General features: G+C 41.3%; 2 protein-coding genes across 2 annotated transcripts in view; one reads left to right on the forward strand and one right to left on the reverse strand.

Moving 5' to 3' along the window:
* Positions 1-8593, reverse strand: part of LOC102200638 (solute carrier family 22 member 13) — a 17161-nt gene extending 8568 nt beyond the window's left edge. The window contains exons 1-3 of the mRNA XM_005728924.1: positions 8165-8593; positions 4889-4992; positions 3957-4111 (exon numbers count right to left, since the gene is read on the reverse strand). Coding sequence (XP_005728981.1) covers positions 3957-4111; positions 4889-4992; positions 8165-8497 — 592 coding nt within the window. The 5' untranslated portion in view covers positions 8498-8593. The remainder of the gene's footprint in view (positions 1-3956; positions 4112-4888; positions 4993-8164) is intronic.
* A 2404-nt stretch (positions 8594-10997) lies between these two features.
* trak1b (trafficking protein, kinesin binding 1b) overlaps positions 10998-18616 on the forward strand; it is a 20783-nt gene continuing 13164 nt past the window's right edge. The window contains exons 1-9 of the mRNA XM_013909731.1: positions 10998-11056; positions 13013-13034; positions 13117-13276; positions 14136-14330; positions 17053-17129; positions 17254-17370; positions 17448-17548; positions 17677-17782; positions 17871-17949. Of these exons, the coding sequence (XP_013765185.1) occupies positions 10998-11056; positions 13013-13034; positions 13117-13276; positions 14136-14330; positions 17053-17129; positions 17254-17370; positions 17448-17548; positions 17677-17782; positions 17871-17949 (916 nt within the window). The remainder of the gene's footprint in view (positions 11057-13012; positions 13035-13116; positions 13277-14135; positions 14331-17052; positions 17130-17253; positions 17371-17447; positions 17549-17676; positions 17783-17870; positions 17950-18616) is intronic.

Consider the following 18616-nt stretch of genomic DNA (forward strand, 5'->3'; position numbering starts at 1 on the left):
AATCAGAGTTTCAGGCCTAGCCTTTAGCTTTCCCTGTGGCCTTTTACTTTTCAACAGATTTTCAGTCCTTACTTCGCTACTTTTAGATGGATGGTTGTCCGATATAGATCCAGGGTCCTTTGATAGTGGAGCAAATCTGTTCTGCAGTTTCACATTCAGTTGTTTTGGAGGTTTGTTGTTAACCTTCCTATTCACGGTTGTCCAGTCCTGTTTCCTCCCATATACAGGGGTTGAAGAGCTTCCCTGTCTTGTAGGAAGTGAAGGCCAGTCGGTTTCAGAGATTTCAGCTCGCTGCGCCCTGCCTGTGATACGTCCTCCCCCTTCCAGGAGACATGATTTATGTCTTGGTTTTGCACCAAGACAGTCCAAGGGGGGATTTTCGCTTGAGGATTTATTATAATGCACAGAGTCTACTTTCTTGGTCATGTTATCTGTGCTCCTTAGCTGTGTACTAGCTTGCTCATCGCCATTGTTTTGAATCAAAGGCAAGGTTGTTTCATTTCCACACAGTCCATTTACCTCCACGTTTACTTCTAAGCGATGAATTTTTGTCTCCAGTACTGAAATCTTCTGCAGGAGGCTGTGGTAGTCATCTGTGGAGAGGGAAGGCATCTTGTTGCTAGTTAGCCGAGCGGTTAGCACTTTTCCAGGCTGTTCAGTGCCCAGACGCTGTAATCAGGCTTCAGCTGTGTGTAGGCCACAAACACACGGAGCGCTGAAGATAAGGTAACTATAAAAATGTTGCTGTTTCTGTTAAGAACACTTTAGTCCTGATGATCTATAAGTGTCCAGTATCCAGAAGCTATCGCAGGTAAGCTCATACGGAAAAAAGGGAAAAAATCAGCATAAAAATCAATAAAAATCAATAAAAGAAGCAAAGTATTTAAAGAGCAAAGAGAGGAAGAGTCCACACTCACAAAAGGGGTTGATAATTTAAATGTCACACAGGCTGCTCTGTAACCATCTGGCAACAACCAATCGTGAGGGAAAAATGAGTATTCTTCGACTAGTTTTTGAGTGGTTTCTGCAGGTTGCTGGCAGTTGTTGTGAAATAGACTCCTAAACCCCCAGTCACACAAGCCTAGACCCATTCAGTGAAAACCTGGCAACCGCTGGTCACAAGGAAAAAATGTGTATCACCCTGCGGGTTGGCAAAAACCTCCTTGAGGTTGCTTTGGTCAGTGGCAGGTTGTTGCAGTCAGCGTTCTCCATTTCTGGTTCTGGCTTTGTCAAGGCTTGCTGCCACCCTGGCCATCAGGAGGCAGAGCAGGTCTTCTACAAATCGGTAGGCTTGTTGTTTAGTGTGCTTGTTCCAGTCCTTGGGCAATGGGCATGGTACTGAACCCTGATGTGCTCCCAGTGCATTTATCAGAGTGTGAGTGTGAATGTTAGATGCAGATGTAGAAAAAAGTGCTTGTAGAGTAGAAAACTTTAACTATCCGGTTGTTCAGTCTGACGTCACTAGCCGTGTCAGGGTCTAAACTCCGCTGCAGGTCCATATATCAAACGATCACTATGGCATTACTGAGAGTTGAAAAACTGTCTAAAGTCTTTCATCTTTAATAAAATGATCAGCGTTCTGCTCTACCAGGTGTAACAATTGAGTTTAACATCCAGGCATCCATGAAAACGGAATTTATGACATTTAACGGAGTTAGAAGTTAGCAGGAAGTTAGCTCGCTAGCTTCTATCTAAATACAATATAGCATGTCCTGACTGCGGGGTTTTGGAAACAAATTAAAACGTACAGCTCTGTTATCACTTCCAACATAAATGAAGACAGAAAACTAAACAGCAGTGACGTTTGTAGGGTTACTGAAGTTGGGCTAGCTGGTATATAATGATTTGCTACGTGACCGCTAGCGACATAGCTATGTTAGCATAATATAAACAAGCTAACTTTTTTTCCACTCGATAAAAGTTAACGTGAGTTTTCTCGGAGGTCAGGAACAAATGTAATCGCATGGCAGGATGCTGTAAAAGGACCAAACTTCAGCCAGGAGAACAACTGAGATAATCCATCCACAATACGAGGTTAGTCATTCATATACTGCTGCATGGGCTGGGCTGTAGTTACATCCTAAGGTTTTAAAAACTGAGCTTAAATAAATGATTAGCGGTAATAAAAGCCGAGGGAGGTCAACAGGGATCACTGACTGTTTTAGGAGCTTTTTGAGATCAAATAGAAGAAAATACATAACATTAAACATGTTAACAACACAAAAGCCATATTAAACGCAGACTACTTTAGACCCGGAAGTAGGATTCGTCGCGTCATCACTGAACAACCGGATAACTATAAAAGAACCAATCCATTTACCATTCACTCAGCTGGCAGTCACAGACTGTTTGGAAATAAGTTGACGTGTTGCATGCAAACGACTGGGAACCACAGTAATCTCAAATCAGAAGCAGGTTTATGGTGCAGCATCCTCTTTGTAACTGATTTCATCCAGCGAGAACCAGCAACCTGCAGGAACCACTGATCAGCATGCTATAGGTGTGTACTGTTCCCTTCATGTTTGTGCTGATATTGGCTCTGGTTGTAAGACAATAAGAACATATTTGTAGTGAAGTGAAACCAAGTGAAAGAATAAATACTAACCACTGCAAACACTATCTGTGCTTCCCACGCATGTTTTTTTTAAATATATACTTTCAACCAGTCAGCAGTGAACATATCTGCAGGGCCACCAATGTCAGTTTATGTGCTGTTGGCTTTTTTAGAGAACTGTGTACAAATATATCTTCACAGACTCAAATCCCACAATCCCTCCGACTCCACACACCAACCATAAATTTGTATTAGCGGTGTCTCTCAGTGTATCTAATTAGAGCCTCGTTAGCTGTTTCCACGTTTCCACTCTGAGTAAATAAAATTGAAGTTTATCAGCCAGGATATAAAACTATGTAGGTTTGAAATAGTGTTTTAACTGCATTTAATCTGCATTTAAAGTAAATGTAATCACATTGCAACAGATACCAACGTGTTTTTTTTTATACACACACTTTTGGGACACTCAACCAGAAACACGCCTGTGCTGGATCTGTGACGATTAATAAAACTTAAAAAGTCTTAACACTGACTAGGAGGATGATTTTGTTGAGGCGTATGTCATTATGTTTTCTTTATTAAAAACTCTTCTGAAAATGACAAACCCTGAAGTCATCAGAAAAGTGTGAAAAGTTTTGAAAAATAATAATAACATTAATAGTTTAATTCATTTATAAATTAATTACCAAATTAAATAATTAATATTGAAATGTAAGTTGTTTTTTTAGTATAAAAGTTCTATATGAATAAATGAGGTCCTTATATGTCTGAGATGCATCTTATTGATCTGATATTGCTTTAAAATTAAAGTCATAATGAGGAAATTAAAATAGGAACGCTTAAACATTTAAAAAACATAAACACACTATCCTGCATCAACAGAAATGTCAGTCCTGTCATACATGGCATTATTGTTAAATAATTGATAATTTAAAAAAATATTAATGAATTATCTTTTTTCACCATTTAAATGAACCTGAGATTATATATCAGCCACTGTGTTTTATGAAAACATCACTTCTATAATTACTAGCAGCGCTTTCTCAAATTCTTCATCCTTTATTTATGGTTGTCTTGGTGAACATTACCTTTCGAATGGGCAACGTATGTTGAACATGACTCATGAGACATGATCTATATGAAAATCAAAAGAATTTGGATTTATTTAAAATATTTTTAAAAACATATAGATGTTAATAATTGCTACATGCATGACGGTGTTCGTGCACAGCTTCATTCCGATTGGCCCACCCAACACATATGCATACATACACTACAATGATTACAGTAGGAAGGTAAGTGCCTGTCGGGTATTCTGTGCTGACGCTCCACTACAGCAGCCTCAAATCATCATACTCATGCAGGGTTTGTGTGTGTGTGTGTGTGTGTGTTTGTTTAGTACCAAGTACAAAAGCATTGATGATGACACCAGATATTGTTGTGCCAACTACAAAGCGAAGAATCACATAGACCGGGAAGTTGGGTGCGAAAGCCACAGCGACACCGAACACAGTTTGGAGAGCGAGGGACAGCAGCAGGACGAAGCGTCGGCCATACCTTGTAGACAGAGAGAGGACACAGGAATGTGAGTTAGCCCTCCCTCATTATTAAAGATTTGCACCAGTAGACCCAACGAAACAGAAGTAAAGATATCACACTAAGCTCGAAACACATAAAAGAAAAAAATACTAAGTCTTTATCTAGTTCTTAGTGTAGGAGGTGCAGTTATCAGAAACCAAGTGCTTATAACTTTATGTTCACCAGAGAAAATCTGAGGTTTGAAAATTAGTAACAAAGCTGGGAACTTCAGTTTGCTCCCTGGGCTGTTTTTCTTTTCAGGTGCAAACGCTTCCTTTTGTTCACTTTAGCCCTAACTTACCAGGAAGACCACATATTGCCACCTGCTCACTACCACCCACTGCAGCCTTCACTCTTCAGTTTCTTAACCCTTTCAGCTCCGTCAATAAAAGGGAAGCACAGGTCTCATGACCCACTCCCACTTCCCATTTGTCTTTCTGCAATAGATCTACTGTGTCAGTTCAAAGACTTTTCCAAGATATTGATGATACTACCCTTCTATTGTTTCTAGTTTAAAGAAAAAACAGAGAATGAACAAGAATGTTAAAAGTATGGGTGATTTTTACTGTCACACAGTTAAGTCTGAACAGTTTTATCGTGTGTATCTGTAGCTGATGAAGCAAATAAATTAACTGCTCCCCTTACATACAGTTACCACATGCAAAGGCCTACAGCAGTGGCCACCCCTACAGTCGTGCTTTGATGCTGAGGATCTGACACTTTGTTCTATCTGTGCGCCGAGTGAGAAAAGCCTACCTGTCAGCCATGGCTCCAAACACCACCGATCCCACCAGCAGGCCAAACATGTAGATAGATGATCCAATGTTGTTGAACACAGCTTTGCTGCACACCAGGTCCCACTGGTAGATGGAAAAAGAAGTTACTCCTTGTGCATTTGTTTATTTCTTATGTATTGGTGAATGGCCATGCAAATGGTAAATGGCCTGTATTTATATAGCGCTTTTCTAGTCCCTGAGGACCCCAAAGCGCATTCACACACACATTCACACACTGGTGCAAGTGACATACACTCTGTGGGCAAAGTATCGGGCTACATCACGTAATCTTAAGCACCTCACTTTTGTAAAAGAACTCAATACATTTAAGTGTAGTACTGTAGTAGGATGATATCGGTGAAACAAGTCAGTTCCTGAAATTTCTTTCTCCTTTGATACTACACAATAACATGAAAGTGGTATCATTGCAACGTGGAAGCTTTTAGGAACCAAACCACAGCAACTCATCCACAAAGTGGCAGACCATATAATCTTACAGAGCAGGCCTTTCAAGTGCTGAGGCGCATATTGTGGAAAAGTTGCCAACGCTCTCCTGACTCAGTAACTACAGGGCTCCAGACTGCTGCTGACATTAACATCAGCACAAAAGCTGTGCAATGGGAGCTTTGCACATGTTTATGCAGATCCTGTAGCTGTATCTGGCCCAGTACCTATGTCTATGTAGAGTATTGTCAAAGTAAATTTTCTTGTGTGTTTGGGCTGCTCTTTGCTGATATTGATTATGGTATCAAACTGGCATTGGACAAAACAAACCACTGTCATAAAGTTCCAAGTGCAAATGGACCTTAGGAAAGGGTTAGAGCTGCATCAGGGTCAGATTGACTGCAACCTCTAAGGAAATATGATTAAATTAGTCTATACTTGCCAAAAATGGCAGCTGACCAGCTGTAAATGACCAGACACTGAGGATTTTCTAATTACACTGTCATTTATTTCTGTTCTGGCTCATTAAACGTATAACATAAAATAGTCCTTGCACACAAACTGAACCTTCCAAAGTCCAAGAAGAACATCCGCAAAAGTGGCAAAACTGTCCAGGATATGGTCGCAGTACAAAATGATGGCAATCATTTCTGAATACCTTTATTGAGACAGTGACTGTTAGTCAAGGAAAATCTGTGGCACTACAGCACAATATCAAGGACACAAGAACCTTTACGCCAAGAAGACTCTTATGTAATATAATACAAACTGTTGTTGATTAATTTGTGTATGATTACAACAGCAGCCGTGAACAGCAGGGGTGCAGCAGGGTGTGAGTGGGGCCAGTTGCTTATTTTGGCTCCAAGGCCCTTTGGAAAGTTAATGTGGATGTTTGCTGTGCTGGGTTCATTACTCCTTATCATCACATCAGTCTTTCATGAAATAATTTCTCAGATTTTTACATATTTGAATTTTATTTTATTTTATTCATGTTTTTCCTTATTTAGCTCCTTTCTTTTCCATAGATTTTGAGATATTTGCCTTGCCATATTGTTTTATTACATGCATTTAGCACAAAAAATAAGAACATTTATGTTTGGTTGATTATTTCTTTGGACAGCCAGTTTATTTGGGTGCCACATTAGGTGCCAAATGGTGCCACGTTTGTAAGAAAAATGCATTTGTGGGTTGAGCAGCAGAGCTGAGTATGTGAATCGCACCGATGAAAAACCTGCAAATCTTCTCTCAAATCGTGACTCTTGTTTGGTGTTGTTTATTGGGTTATATGATTGAAGTCTGAAGAAACAAGAGATATTGGCAGATTAACAACTGATTCGTTTATCAAACAGGGGCCTCTGCAGCATGTAGAAAAGCTGTACACAGCCACAACAGCCCGGCACCTCCTCCTCACTAGTTTGGCCACACACTGCTTTGGCATGGCATCCCAGTCTTAATCACTATTTGTCGCATTTCAGACAATGTTGTTGTGCTGGTCACAGAAAATGTAGCAACAGCGATTAAGATTTGTCAAGTTTTTCACGGCACAACCCACGTACTCAACTCTGCTGCTCAACCCACAAATGCATTTTCCTGACAATTGTCACGACATTAAAGGGAAAACAAATAAGCTATGATTTATTGCCAAGAAGCATTGTCATATGACCACATGTCATAAGAACAACACAAATATTTGTCAAAAACAGGCTAAATAAAGAAAACTATATTGTTATATAGGTACATAAAACACTAAATTCAGGTTTTGCCAAAAAGTGATTTCCAATGTTTCTATGCGTTTTCTATGTGTAATATCTTTATTTATATTGGTAAATAGAGTTTAGTGAACAGAATTTACAAAGGGTTACATAAAAAAATGCAAGCTCTTCATATCTTTATGACTGCGACATTATAACCAGTGTAGTCCTTTATGGCCAATTAAAATATCTTCCTAGGAAATTAAAAAAAAAAAATAATTAAAATGTCCTTCTAGATATTTGTTGCAAATTCTGCTACCCACTTGGTCACATAAGTCGTAAGTCAATTAGACTTTTTAACTGGATAAATAAAAGATCGATAAAAGTCACTTTGCCAAAAACTTATTGCGGCTTCTACCCTGTGACAGAAATGTTCTTTCTGGCACTTAACGAATTAATATCATTCACGCGGGACAGATTTTACATGTGTTTCACATATTATAGGCCAACATTGCAAGTAAATAACCGTAATTTGACATCTTAATATAATTTTTAAGTGCTTCCCTTTTTTTCTGCTTATAAAACAGTAAATTTGGGAATCAGCGGCTAACAACAACGATTATATTTTAGCATTAAAAATATATATAATTTAAAAAAAAAGAAATTAAGCACGCTTGGATTAGGCTTTGCAGAAACAAAAGAAGATGATTTTGGTAAATATCAATATGGTTAATTTAGACATAAACGCTACACTAGGTGTTGGTCTAATAAATGTTTTAAACACTGGTAGTTTTGGCTGCTGTAACACAAAAAAGTCCCAACTTTGGGATAAAGTATACCACATCATAGCTTAAAAACCACACTGGCAGCAAATGATCTTTGGGGATATGTCTTTTTATATATTGATGAGTAAAATCCTTACTCTGATACTTATAATAAGTATTTAATAGGTAATATAAGCAATAAAAAGTATCAAATGATAGCCTACCGTCTACTATTTGACACCTTTTTGTCTGTTTTTTTGATTTCCGCCTCTTTTCCCAGCATGAAAGTGAACTGATTAATGACTAAAGTTGATCTTCAGCCCAAACCGAACAGACCAGATGGTCATGTTTCTGTACCTCGGTGACGGTGGTGCTCTCAAAAGTCTCCCTGCTGTAGACCCATCCGTCACTGCACGGCACGCGCTGAGTGCCGTTGCCCAGCAGCACGACATCCTGCGAGAAGCAGGAGGAGTTGGAGAGGCTGAAGTTCAGGGTGGCTGAATACAGGGACTGATTCCCCGCTGCTGGACTCGAGCCCTCGCGGCACTGATGGGGCGGCGTGGCTCCGGTGAAGATGCTCACCAGCATGTGGAAGGCGAGGAGGATCTGAGGTAGACATATCCATATGTAGAGAATTTTCTGGTATCTGCCAAAGCCTCCAATGGCAGAGAGGATCTGATCGAAATTCATTTCAAATGTAGGTCAAATTGGCTCCAATGGAGTGGATGAGCCGGGGAGATGGAGGCGGAAGATGGTTGTAAATACCGACCAGATACTGAGGCGGTGTTATGGAGACAAACAAGATAAATTACCATGTGCTGCCGTGGTCAGTCCACGTGAAGTTGTTTAACAATTACTGAAACGAGCTCAAGAAGGTTATCCTCCCTCTGCAAACACACTCTCACCTCACGGGCAGCGAGTGTCTGCAGATGAGGCTTCACAGAGATCGATTAGAATGCTCCAAGATGAGACGCGCGGACAAAGTTTTTCAGTCTCAAACCAAGTAACAAGTAAACAAGTAAAATTTAAAAAATCCACAATTAGTCTTCCGTTGTAAATATTACACAGGGAGTAAATCACGCACCCAACAAAACGCCAGTGTTGTTTTCCACAAAATATGCACATTATGGCAGCGGGGAGCGCGTGTGGTGTTACGTATCCGTGACTTATAGGGGAAGGGCCATAGCATCGCTACCACATCTCATATGTAAACAAAAAACAAAAAACTCAGTGTAAGAATCACGGGCCACCACTGAGGCGCAGTGATTTCACAGATTACCGGATTTAAAGCACTTCAATGTGGAAATCGTGTAAACCTCACTTGCTGCCGTTCACTGCGTGGATGCAGGTGTAGCACTCAGCTGTTACACAGCCTTCAAACGCAACATCTCTACTCTCAATTCGCAAAAAGCAGGTTGTGCGTTATGTAAGAGGCTCTCTGCTGCCACCTGCCGTTTGATGCGATGGTAGGCACAAAACTTCTGTGAGCGGAGGGGATGCGGGGGTTATCATAGCATTCACCTGAAAGTGCTAGATATGAAAGGTAAAGACCATAAAGTGTTAGACAAGCGACGGTGGGGAGAAAGAACTCTGTTTTAAAGGGAAGAAACTTCAGAATCAGGGAGGGGCAGAAAAAAGACGAGCACAAAGGGATCAGGACAACCAAAAAAAAAACAAAACAAACAAAAACAGTAAGATGAGAGAAAAGTTAGTGATTAGTGGCATATGAACATCAGGATAGAAAAGAGGGAGGTGGAGGAGACCAGAGTATATCATAAGATTTCATTTTCAGGGGCTCGAGTTGGGAAAAATAGAAAATAAAAGCATAAGAAATCAGAAAAGGAATCATAAAGAAACACCAAGATAAACCATTTAACAAATGACTTATAGTAATGCAACTGTGGACACACTTCTTACTTTGCAGCCGATAATGCAAGGCTATCTTGTTTTGCGTTTATAATCACCACAGGTTACAGCGCATGCCTATATAATGTTTCAAAGGGGGATCTGTCCTCCTGTCATTTCTGCATATTGCTGCACTGATATGATCACAGAATTTATGCTTGGTGGAGACAAAAAATGGAGGTGCAGGGGTGGCACCTCTGGTTTCAGACCTACTCGTTTGCACTGATGCAGCTGGCTTTCAGAACAGGATGAAAAATGGTTGAGAAACAGTGAGAAAGAGGACCTGAGTGGCTGGTCTCACTTAAGTTACCCCCTCTCTCACTTGTGCAGTTGATCAAATAGAAAACACTGAGGATTGCTGGGAACTGAAGTTGTGTGTCATCAACAATAAATAAATAAAAAAAATTACCTGTGGGAGAAACGTGATTATCTGTCGTGACCTGTACATTTGTAACTTTGCACAAAATGCAAGTTTTATTTTTAATCTAAAATAATACACTCTTATATAATAACACTCGAAATGTCTCGACGTTACAATAATATGGATAACTAATTGCACTTTATATTCTGACCACTCTCTACCCTTCTGTACACAGTGCTTCCTTTATTATATTTATTTTATTTATTGACGTGTAGGAAATCTCGCAAAGTAAAAATATCATTGCTCAGCGTGACCACTTTGTTCTGGACAAATACATTTCTTGATTAGAAATTAAATGTGTTCCTTATCATGATTACAGCAAAACTAGCCTTACAAGCTTTTAAAGCTGTAAAGATCCTATAATTTTAAATTGCCCGCAAATGATCACCCCAACCTCTTCCTGTTAGGCGCGTGTGACGTCACTGATGCTCGGTCCAGAACGGGTTGGGTCTCTGGTTTGGGAGTCTTCTGGGTGGCAGCAGGGTGGGAAGAAAGTGAAGTCATATACAGTTACCCAGGAAACCGTGCGAAATAAAGCAGCGCCTTACAAGTAAAAGCATCAACGCGTTTACTAAGTACCAAACTTTTCAACTTAAGCCGTAATAAATATTAAAATCATCAAGTGGGAATAGAAGTTAATCTCAAGATGATCATTGTGCACTTTCACTGTATTCTACAGGCGCATGATAACAGCATACTACGGTGCAAAATATGCATCCACGTTTTTTTTTAAAGCTGTTAGGGAATAGGGATTTTATTTTGAAGGTCTCGGCCAGAAGTCCTATTATTCTAATGCAGTGTGGTGTGACAGTGGCGAGGGAGATTGATCGCAGGGAAAGTGAGAGAACAGAGAGACAGAGGGAGATGGCTGAAAGGCTGGAGCAGTGGACCAGGTCAGGAGCGAGTCGGGACAGCGGTCTAAGGTGATCTTGATCATCCAGAGGTGTCTGCGCTGAGGAACGAGAGTCCAGACCGCGCAAATCCCCCGTCACGGCGCTTCAGCCCGGCCTGACCGAGGACTGTGTGGCAGACACCGTCTTCGGCTGCCCATCCTGGAAACATTTTCACTGTCTAAACATTTCCTAGCTGCAGGATTGCTCAGCTTCACCCGAGTCCTCTCTGGATTACGGACAAGGAACCGTGCTTGGATCCGTCACCGTGAGTGTCCGTGTAGTGGCAGATGCACTGCTGTCACGATTAAATGCTTTTAATGGCGATGCCGTGCATCATAAGGTCAACTGATCAGGTCCTGGTACTTACTGTCATACTTGTACGGTGACACGATTTGCAAAAACACAGATTCGCATCCGTGACGGGTGCTGATGTAGATGAAGCCACGCCCTCAGACATGGCATTGTGTATGCCCCACGCTTGAATGAACCCTGGCCTGTTTACTGCAGCACAATCAGCAGGAGCAGCTGTTAGCGTTCATTGCGGGACAGTTGTAATATCTGGGCCTGCAGGACATCCAATAAGCACCTCACGTTTATCCTCGTCAGCACGGGATTGCAGCTTTAATGTGTTGTTTTAATCCCAAATCTGCATGTGGTGCATGTGTGTGTTGTCAGTTCATATCTGAAGTCATCTTTCACCCACAGAGTATGTGGTGAGGTTTTTAAAAATAGATAAATTCCCATAAGATGCTGCTGTCACAGTGAGCAGTGTGAGTTCAGCTTTCAGACTGCTGCAATGGGAAAGACGTTCCAAGGTTGCACTGCAGCTACAGTGATGACAGAGACCCGTGCTTGCCCGTGTGTCCCTCCCTTTATACATACACTTTCTGCACCGACATGTCTCTCTTAAGAGAGGTAACCGGCTATTCATGCAACTGGCTCACACAAACACTCATGCATATTCACAGAGACTTTTAGTGAGGCTCTATTTTTGTTCAGAGCTGCAGCACCGGCTGTTTGATCTGGAGCTCAGGTGAATTTGTTTCATCTGGCTTGTGTGTGTTTTTACCCTGCCTCGACACGCTGATCCCTGCAGGATGCAAACGGAAATATACAAGGTCACCGTGAATGAGCACCGGTGTGTTTATTTCAGACAGGGATCCCAGTACAGTGTGTGACTGCGAAAGAGGCCGTCTAAGGTGACTGTGAGGTCAGCTGGAATAGGCTGAAGCTAAAAGGTTTGTCCTTTTAATTTAAAGTTACTGGATCGATTAGGTAGAACACTCTTTCTTCTCTTCTTCGGTATAATGTCTTTATAAAGAGCTGCACAGGGGACCTCTTATGCTCATTTCCAGCTCCATATTTTATTTTTATTCATTTGGAGTCTGCTGGAGTAGATCTGCATGATTTACAGCTCTTACAAGGCCTTTGCACCATTTTTCTTCCTGTTGGCTATCCCTCACAAACAGAAGGTTTAAAAGCAGGTGGGTGGAGCTTATGTGATTCAAGCCAGAGCTGGATGCCTGTGATGATTGTCCCAGAGATGTCCACTCTCACTGACACCAACTGGAGATGTTAGGAAAGGTGTTAGAAATGGAGAGTTTAGAGGTCTGAAGCCCACTCTTTTGACCCACAGACATTACTTGCACATATCCTGAGCTCATGATTTGAAACTTTGGCCATGTTTTATATGGGCATCCACTACTGTACTGTATATATGACAGGAAATAGAGAAAAGCATAAATGTTCCCCTCCAACCACCGTCTGTTTTTATTTAAGTCTTGCAACTTATGAAACCTGGTGTCTGCAGTGGGTAGGCTGTGGTTTTATGCAGCTTGTTGGCAGGAAGCACTTTGCAGAGTCAGCAGCAGCACTTGTGGTAAAGAGTCTGTAGGGAAAGAGAGACACACTGATTGAAGTGGACTTTGGATCACAGCAGCAGAAAAAGTAAAGGTCTCTCCTTCTCCTCTCTTCTGTCCCCTGCAGGTGTCTGTGTCTGCTGTCTATCGTCTGTCCCGTGTCACCGTTACAACAGTGGAGCTCCGGCTCCATGGCCCCCGTCTCTCTCCGCTAGCGAGAGGTGAGCCAAGCTGGCCTCCCCCGCCCCCTCCTTGTCCCAGGACCCAGAGTCAGAGCCTGAGCCCGACCGGCGGCACAACCACGAGGAGCAGTATGTGAGCGAGGGCGAGTACAACCAGCCCGAGACACGTCCGGAGCCTCCCGACTGCAGGGACGCCGAAACCATCACAGGTTCAGAAGAACTCAGATCATCCAAAAGTCCAAATATAGCAACAAAATTTTGAGTATGCAGCTCACCGTCTGGTGACAGTGTTGAAATGACTATTCTAATAAATCTTTTTTTAATAGTTTTATTAATAAAGTATTGCTTTTTCTTCTTCTTCTTCTTAAAAAACGCAATTTTATATGTGCAATTCCAAACGTAATTTTTCAAAATAAAAGTTACTTTTCCACAATTTGCACATGGATGTAGCCATGCAATCAAAGTAAAGTGATACCAGCTGGTGAAACTAGTCTTTTACCATTCTAAGCTTGCAGTCATAATTAAGTTAAAATGCACAAGTGTTTCTTTTTGTTTTTAAAGTACAGTATTGCTTGTTTTTCAAAATATTTCACATTAAATAGGACGTGTTATGTTAAATTCCAGCTCCATAGTGTCATTCATGGACTCTACTAGAGTAGCTTTGCATGATTGACAGATCAAGACAATCCTGTGCTACTGGTGTAGCCCCTCAGCTTCCTTTAAGCCGGCTTTCACCTGATTGGCTGCTCCGCGTAAACATTAGCTTTGAACCCACAGGTGTCCAGGGGCCAGAGCCGTGTGCTGTCTGATGTCTTTATTTGAAACATTGGCTGTGTTTAAAACAGGTCCTCTTACCAAAAAAAAAGAGTTTTGTGAAGAGTTATCTAATTTTATTTTAGCAGAATATTTTTTGTCTCTGATTAAACGTAAACTTGCCTTTCAAATGTTTGATCAGATTTAATGTCGGCCATCACAAACCTGACTCGCTGTGGTCACGCAGGGAATGAGAAAAAACCCACCCGTCTCATCCACCCTCATCCCCTCTCTCTCTCTCCCTCTAATGTTCAGATGTCTGTAACAGCACTGACCTGCCGGAGTTTGAGATCATCAGTCTTCTGGAGGAGCAGCTGCCGGTGTACCGCTTGCGGGCTGACACCGTCTACGGCTACGACCATGACGACTGGCTCCACACGCCCCTCGTCGCTCCTGAGGCCAGGCTGGACCTGACCACCGAGCAGATCGAAGAGACACTAAAATACTTCTGTAAGTCTGCGCGATCGCACCAGTACTTTAAATGTTTCACACCGAGACAGACTGAAAGCAAGAAGGAAAAGCTGCCGAAGGCAATGATAACAGAACTCTCTACTTAAAGGTTTCAGGTTATAACTGCAGGATTAAAACTGAAACGTTGTTTATCAATATTAAAATTGCAGAAGTGTTTCAGTTGAAAAGCTTTAGAATACAAATAATTTTAATGACAGCAAAAAGTACAAATTGTAGTCGACATGCACTCAAATGGGGTAGATGTTATAAAGAGGTACTCGGGTGTTCTACTTGCCTTTATGGGTCTTTCCCTTAAATCCTCTGAGAACCCCTCCTACATAGATGAACAAGACAGGTTTCGAATAGCTCTTTGATGTCTTTTATGAATCTGTTTGACTTAATGCTCAAAGTTAAGCCATAAAAACATTTGGATACCAAGCCCTTTATTTCTGTTTGGCCCTGAAACATGAATGCATCTTCGTTTATTCTGGATAATTGCTGCGCTCCCCGTATATCATATCAGCACTCTGCTTAATTCGCTGCTTTATGAGTAGGCAGAAGAGGTTTATGGAGTAAGGACAGCGCTGTCTGCAGAGGCTTTCTCACATTAAAGATTAATGTGCAATATTAAACAATATTAACTCTATCTGTCGTCGCATTACATTGTTCTTTGAATCTTTGATGGCATCTGTTTATAAAGTATAACCCGAGCCACCAAGCGTCCGCCATAAAATCTGTGCAAAATCAAACATGCGGATCATCAAGATGCAGATGAAGGAGGACGTGCAGCTGGTGGGCGTGACACAACACGATGTGATTGACATTTTGAAGATCAGATACATTTGAGTAGAGTGATCTTCAATAAGATGTTAATGTTAGATTTGGATTGTTTGTTTTCTATTCTAATCTAGTCTCGTCTGTCTTTGTCCTGTATGGATAAAGCTGGTATTTCAGCTTCTGTCCACATGGTTGTCTCTAATAACCCAGTTTGAAAAAGTGGACAAAACGAAAATGTGAATAAAGGCAGAATGCACTGATCTGCAAATCAATGATAAATTTAAGTTAAGTTTAAACATTTCATTTTTTCTGCTATCTGTGTTCTCTTGTGGATAAAATATGGGTTTATGAGATTTGGAAATCGCTGCATTATCTTTTTATTCATATTTTTACTTACTTAATACTTTGGGAATTGGGGTTGTATAGTTGGTAAAATCTCTCCTATGGCTTTTGCAAATGACTTTTTCCTTGACCCACATGGAAAACTTGCACGATGGAAAGATGTGAAGAAGAATTTAGGTCGTCTAATGAAAAGAGGAAGAATCTGACTGGCTTACTGAGACGTTAGATCGTGTCACGTGAAGGATGTTGTCTGAAACATTGTTGAATTTTTTTCTTCATTTATTTTGTGCGTATCTGAGATTGATTGGTACAGTTATAATTTCTAAGATTGAGTTTTTACAGTTCAGATAGACTCATCCCTGATCTTTGCTCAGATGATTTCAGCTTTGACATCTTAGCATACAGCTAAGTTGTTTAATTGCTGAGGAAGTTTGATTACAGGTTGCCAGTCTATTGTGTTAGCAGCGGTGCTAAAGAATGAGTCAGAAGACAGAGGAAGTGAGGTAATGAAAGAAAGGTGAAAATGAGAAAAGTGGGAGTCACTTCTATTGACTCTGTCCTGGATAATGCATCCTCGCCTGTCCAATCATAACACAACTTCCACTTCACCTCCGCAGCTGTGGAACCAAAACGGATGCACACACGCTCTCTCTCATCTCTCCGCCTACCATGTTCTCGCTCCACCAACACAAGGACGTCCGTGTGGGTGGAGGGTAATATAGTCTGTGAGCCTGTGATACAGTAGCTGAGCAGTGGCATGAGAGAGACAGAAAGCAAATGGATCAGTGTTTTGGACCAGCGGTCGATTGTTATCAAGGCAAGTGGAGGATACGGACAGCAAGAGCAAAGATTAGAAAGGGATGAGTGTGAGCCGGAGGACTGCTCAATGTTAAGATGCGATAAAATGATTGGGATATTAGTTTCTTTTCAGCACTCTGATTTTTGTTGAATGTCGTTGTTCCTCTTTGCTTCCTGACTGCGGTGGATTACAGGCTGCAGTCTCATCATTTCAGAGCTCCAGTAATGCAGAAAAGCTGTATTATTTCTTGCTGATAGTTTTGCTCCGGTGTTTGTTTCTTAGTTAGTTCGCCTCACTAAGATGACGCATGTCTCCTGTCTAATTTCCACGGCTATCTGTTGTACCCCTGTAAACCAGCGCTGATCACTATTTCAGTGCCATCACCTAAATTTGCTTTCAGAAATGGGAAGTTTTTGTGTTGTTTAGAGTACCAACAGGATTACAGAGGCTTACCATAATGGATTCGATAACTTTGTGCAGCACGTTATCGATTCGAGCTCTGAAGTCAATAATTGCTGCCAACCCCGCAGCAGCAGAGCCACACGTTGTGCGCCATGGAACACGACCCTTTCCCCTTTAACGCCTGCTCGTGCATTTCCAAACAGTGGTGATGGAAGTGTTGCACGCTATACGTGGTACATCCACTTCCTCTGAGTGTATAAATACTCTTTGTGTTACATAATGGGGCCGTTTTTGCATGCAGTCACACATGTTTGCAGATCACAACTCAAGTGATGGGATGACCAGAAGGTCATTCGGTGTTTTGATGTTCGGTTGGGTTTTCTTTTTTTGGTTTTTCCACAGTGCTATGTGCAGACAGAGTGGGCCAGATGACGAAAACCTACAATGACATTGATGCTGTCACACGTTTGTTGGAAGAGGTGAGGTATTTTAATTTTGCCAGTTCTATGAGGGTAAATTGAAGCTTTTCTTTTTTTTAATCAGACCAAATGATAATGAGATGTTCCTCTCCTATGTTTGCTTCTCCTACATTGCAACCAATAGAAAGAGAGAGATCTGGAGCTTGCTGCAAAGATTGGCCAGTCGCTCCTTAAGAAGAACCGGACTCTCACAGAGCAGAAGGAGTATTTGGAGGAACAAGTGGGACAAATCACAGAGGAGGTATGCCTCACAGAAATTTAGACCAGGAAAAAATGTTTTGGTGCTACAGGTGTTGAACAGTGCCTGTCCTCCTGCAGGTTGCCCAGCTGCACCATGAGCTGAACCTCAAGGATGAGCTGCTGCAGTTTTACACCAATGCAGCTGAAGAGATCGAGGATGAATCCAGCAGCTCCCCAACGTTAGTTTCCTTTCTTAATGTCACTCCTAAAATGTGTGAATACTGTTACCATTTCACAGGTGTAAAAATATAACCTCACTTGTACTGGCTGTAAATTCCATGATAAAATTTGTGTTTGTCTCATGAAGGGGTAAAAAAAGCAAAGTGGAAACTGCTTCAGGAGGCTTTGTGAGCGACACGCTCCAAAAGAAACTCAAAGAGCTGGAAGAGGAGAACCTGTCACTCCGCTCAGAGGTATCACACGCAGTATTGAGGAAAACACGGGAGGTGAGTTACCGAAACGGCTCAGATATTTTGTGTAATTATGGACGTCTACTCGCAGGCTAACCATCTAAAGTCAGAGACCGAAACTTATGAAGAAAAGGAGCAGCAGCTTGTGAACGACTGTGTCAAAGAGCTCAGTGAGTTTTGTCTTGCCACCAATTTCTTTTTTGGAGCTTCTGTGTGTGAAATTGCCTGTTTTTCTTTACACAACTCCCTCCGAGAGTTTGCATGCTGTGTAATATTTGAATAAAAACACAATGCAATCACTCTACAGTATATAATATGGCTGCAGCTTCCAGGGCAGAATATTGAAGCCAGAGTGGAAGTGCCTTAAATCTGGATTCTACTGGATGGCAAAAACTGTGGTAGACTTCCAGTCCTATGTGTAACTGTCCCAAAAGTCTACGAGAAAATGGCTTTATGACTTGACCTCTTTAAACACTTTCCTGCTGAGTTTGACTTGGTTTGGATCATGCTGGATAAAAAGTTAAGTCTGTGAAGGGTTATCTTTGGTAACAAACTCCAAGTTCAATAGCTGATCATTTTCACATTTTGTCACATCTTGTCAAGTAGTTGGTAGTAGTTCGAGTTTGTTGTTTCATAGTGAGACTCTGTTTCTTCATCACATCTGCGGCTTTGCAATAAAGTAACAGCGAAAATGCATCGTCAAAGCAGTACTTCAGAAATCATTGAGTGATGTCATGGTAGCTACATCCACCTTTTATATTGTCTATGGCAATGACGCAACTCATTTAGAATCATATCTTGTTACAACTTTATCTAATTTTTAATTGGATTTAATCA

Source organism: Pundamilia nyererei, unplaced genomic scaffold (genome assembly GCF_000239375.1).
Source record: "Pundamilia nyererei isolate P.nyererei 1_Seehausen unplaced genomic scaffold, PunNye1.0 scaffold00030, whole genome shotgun sequence".
NCBI lineage: Eukaryota > Metazoa > Chordata > Actinopteri > Cichliformes > Cichlidae > Pundamilia > Pundamilia nyererei.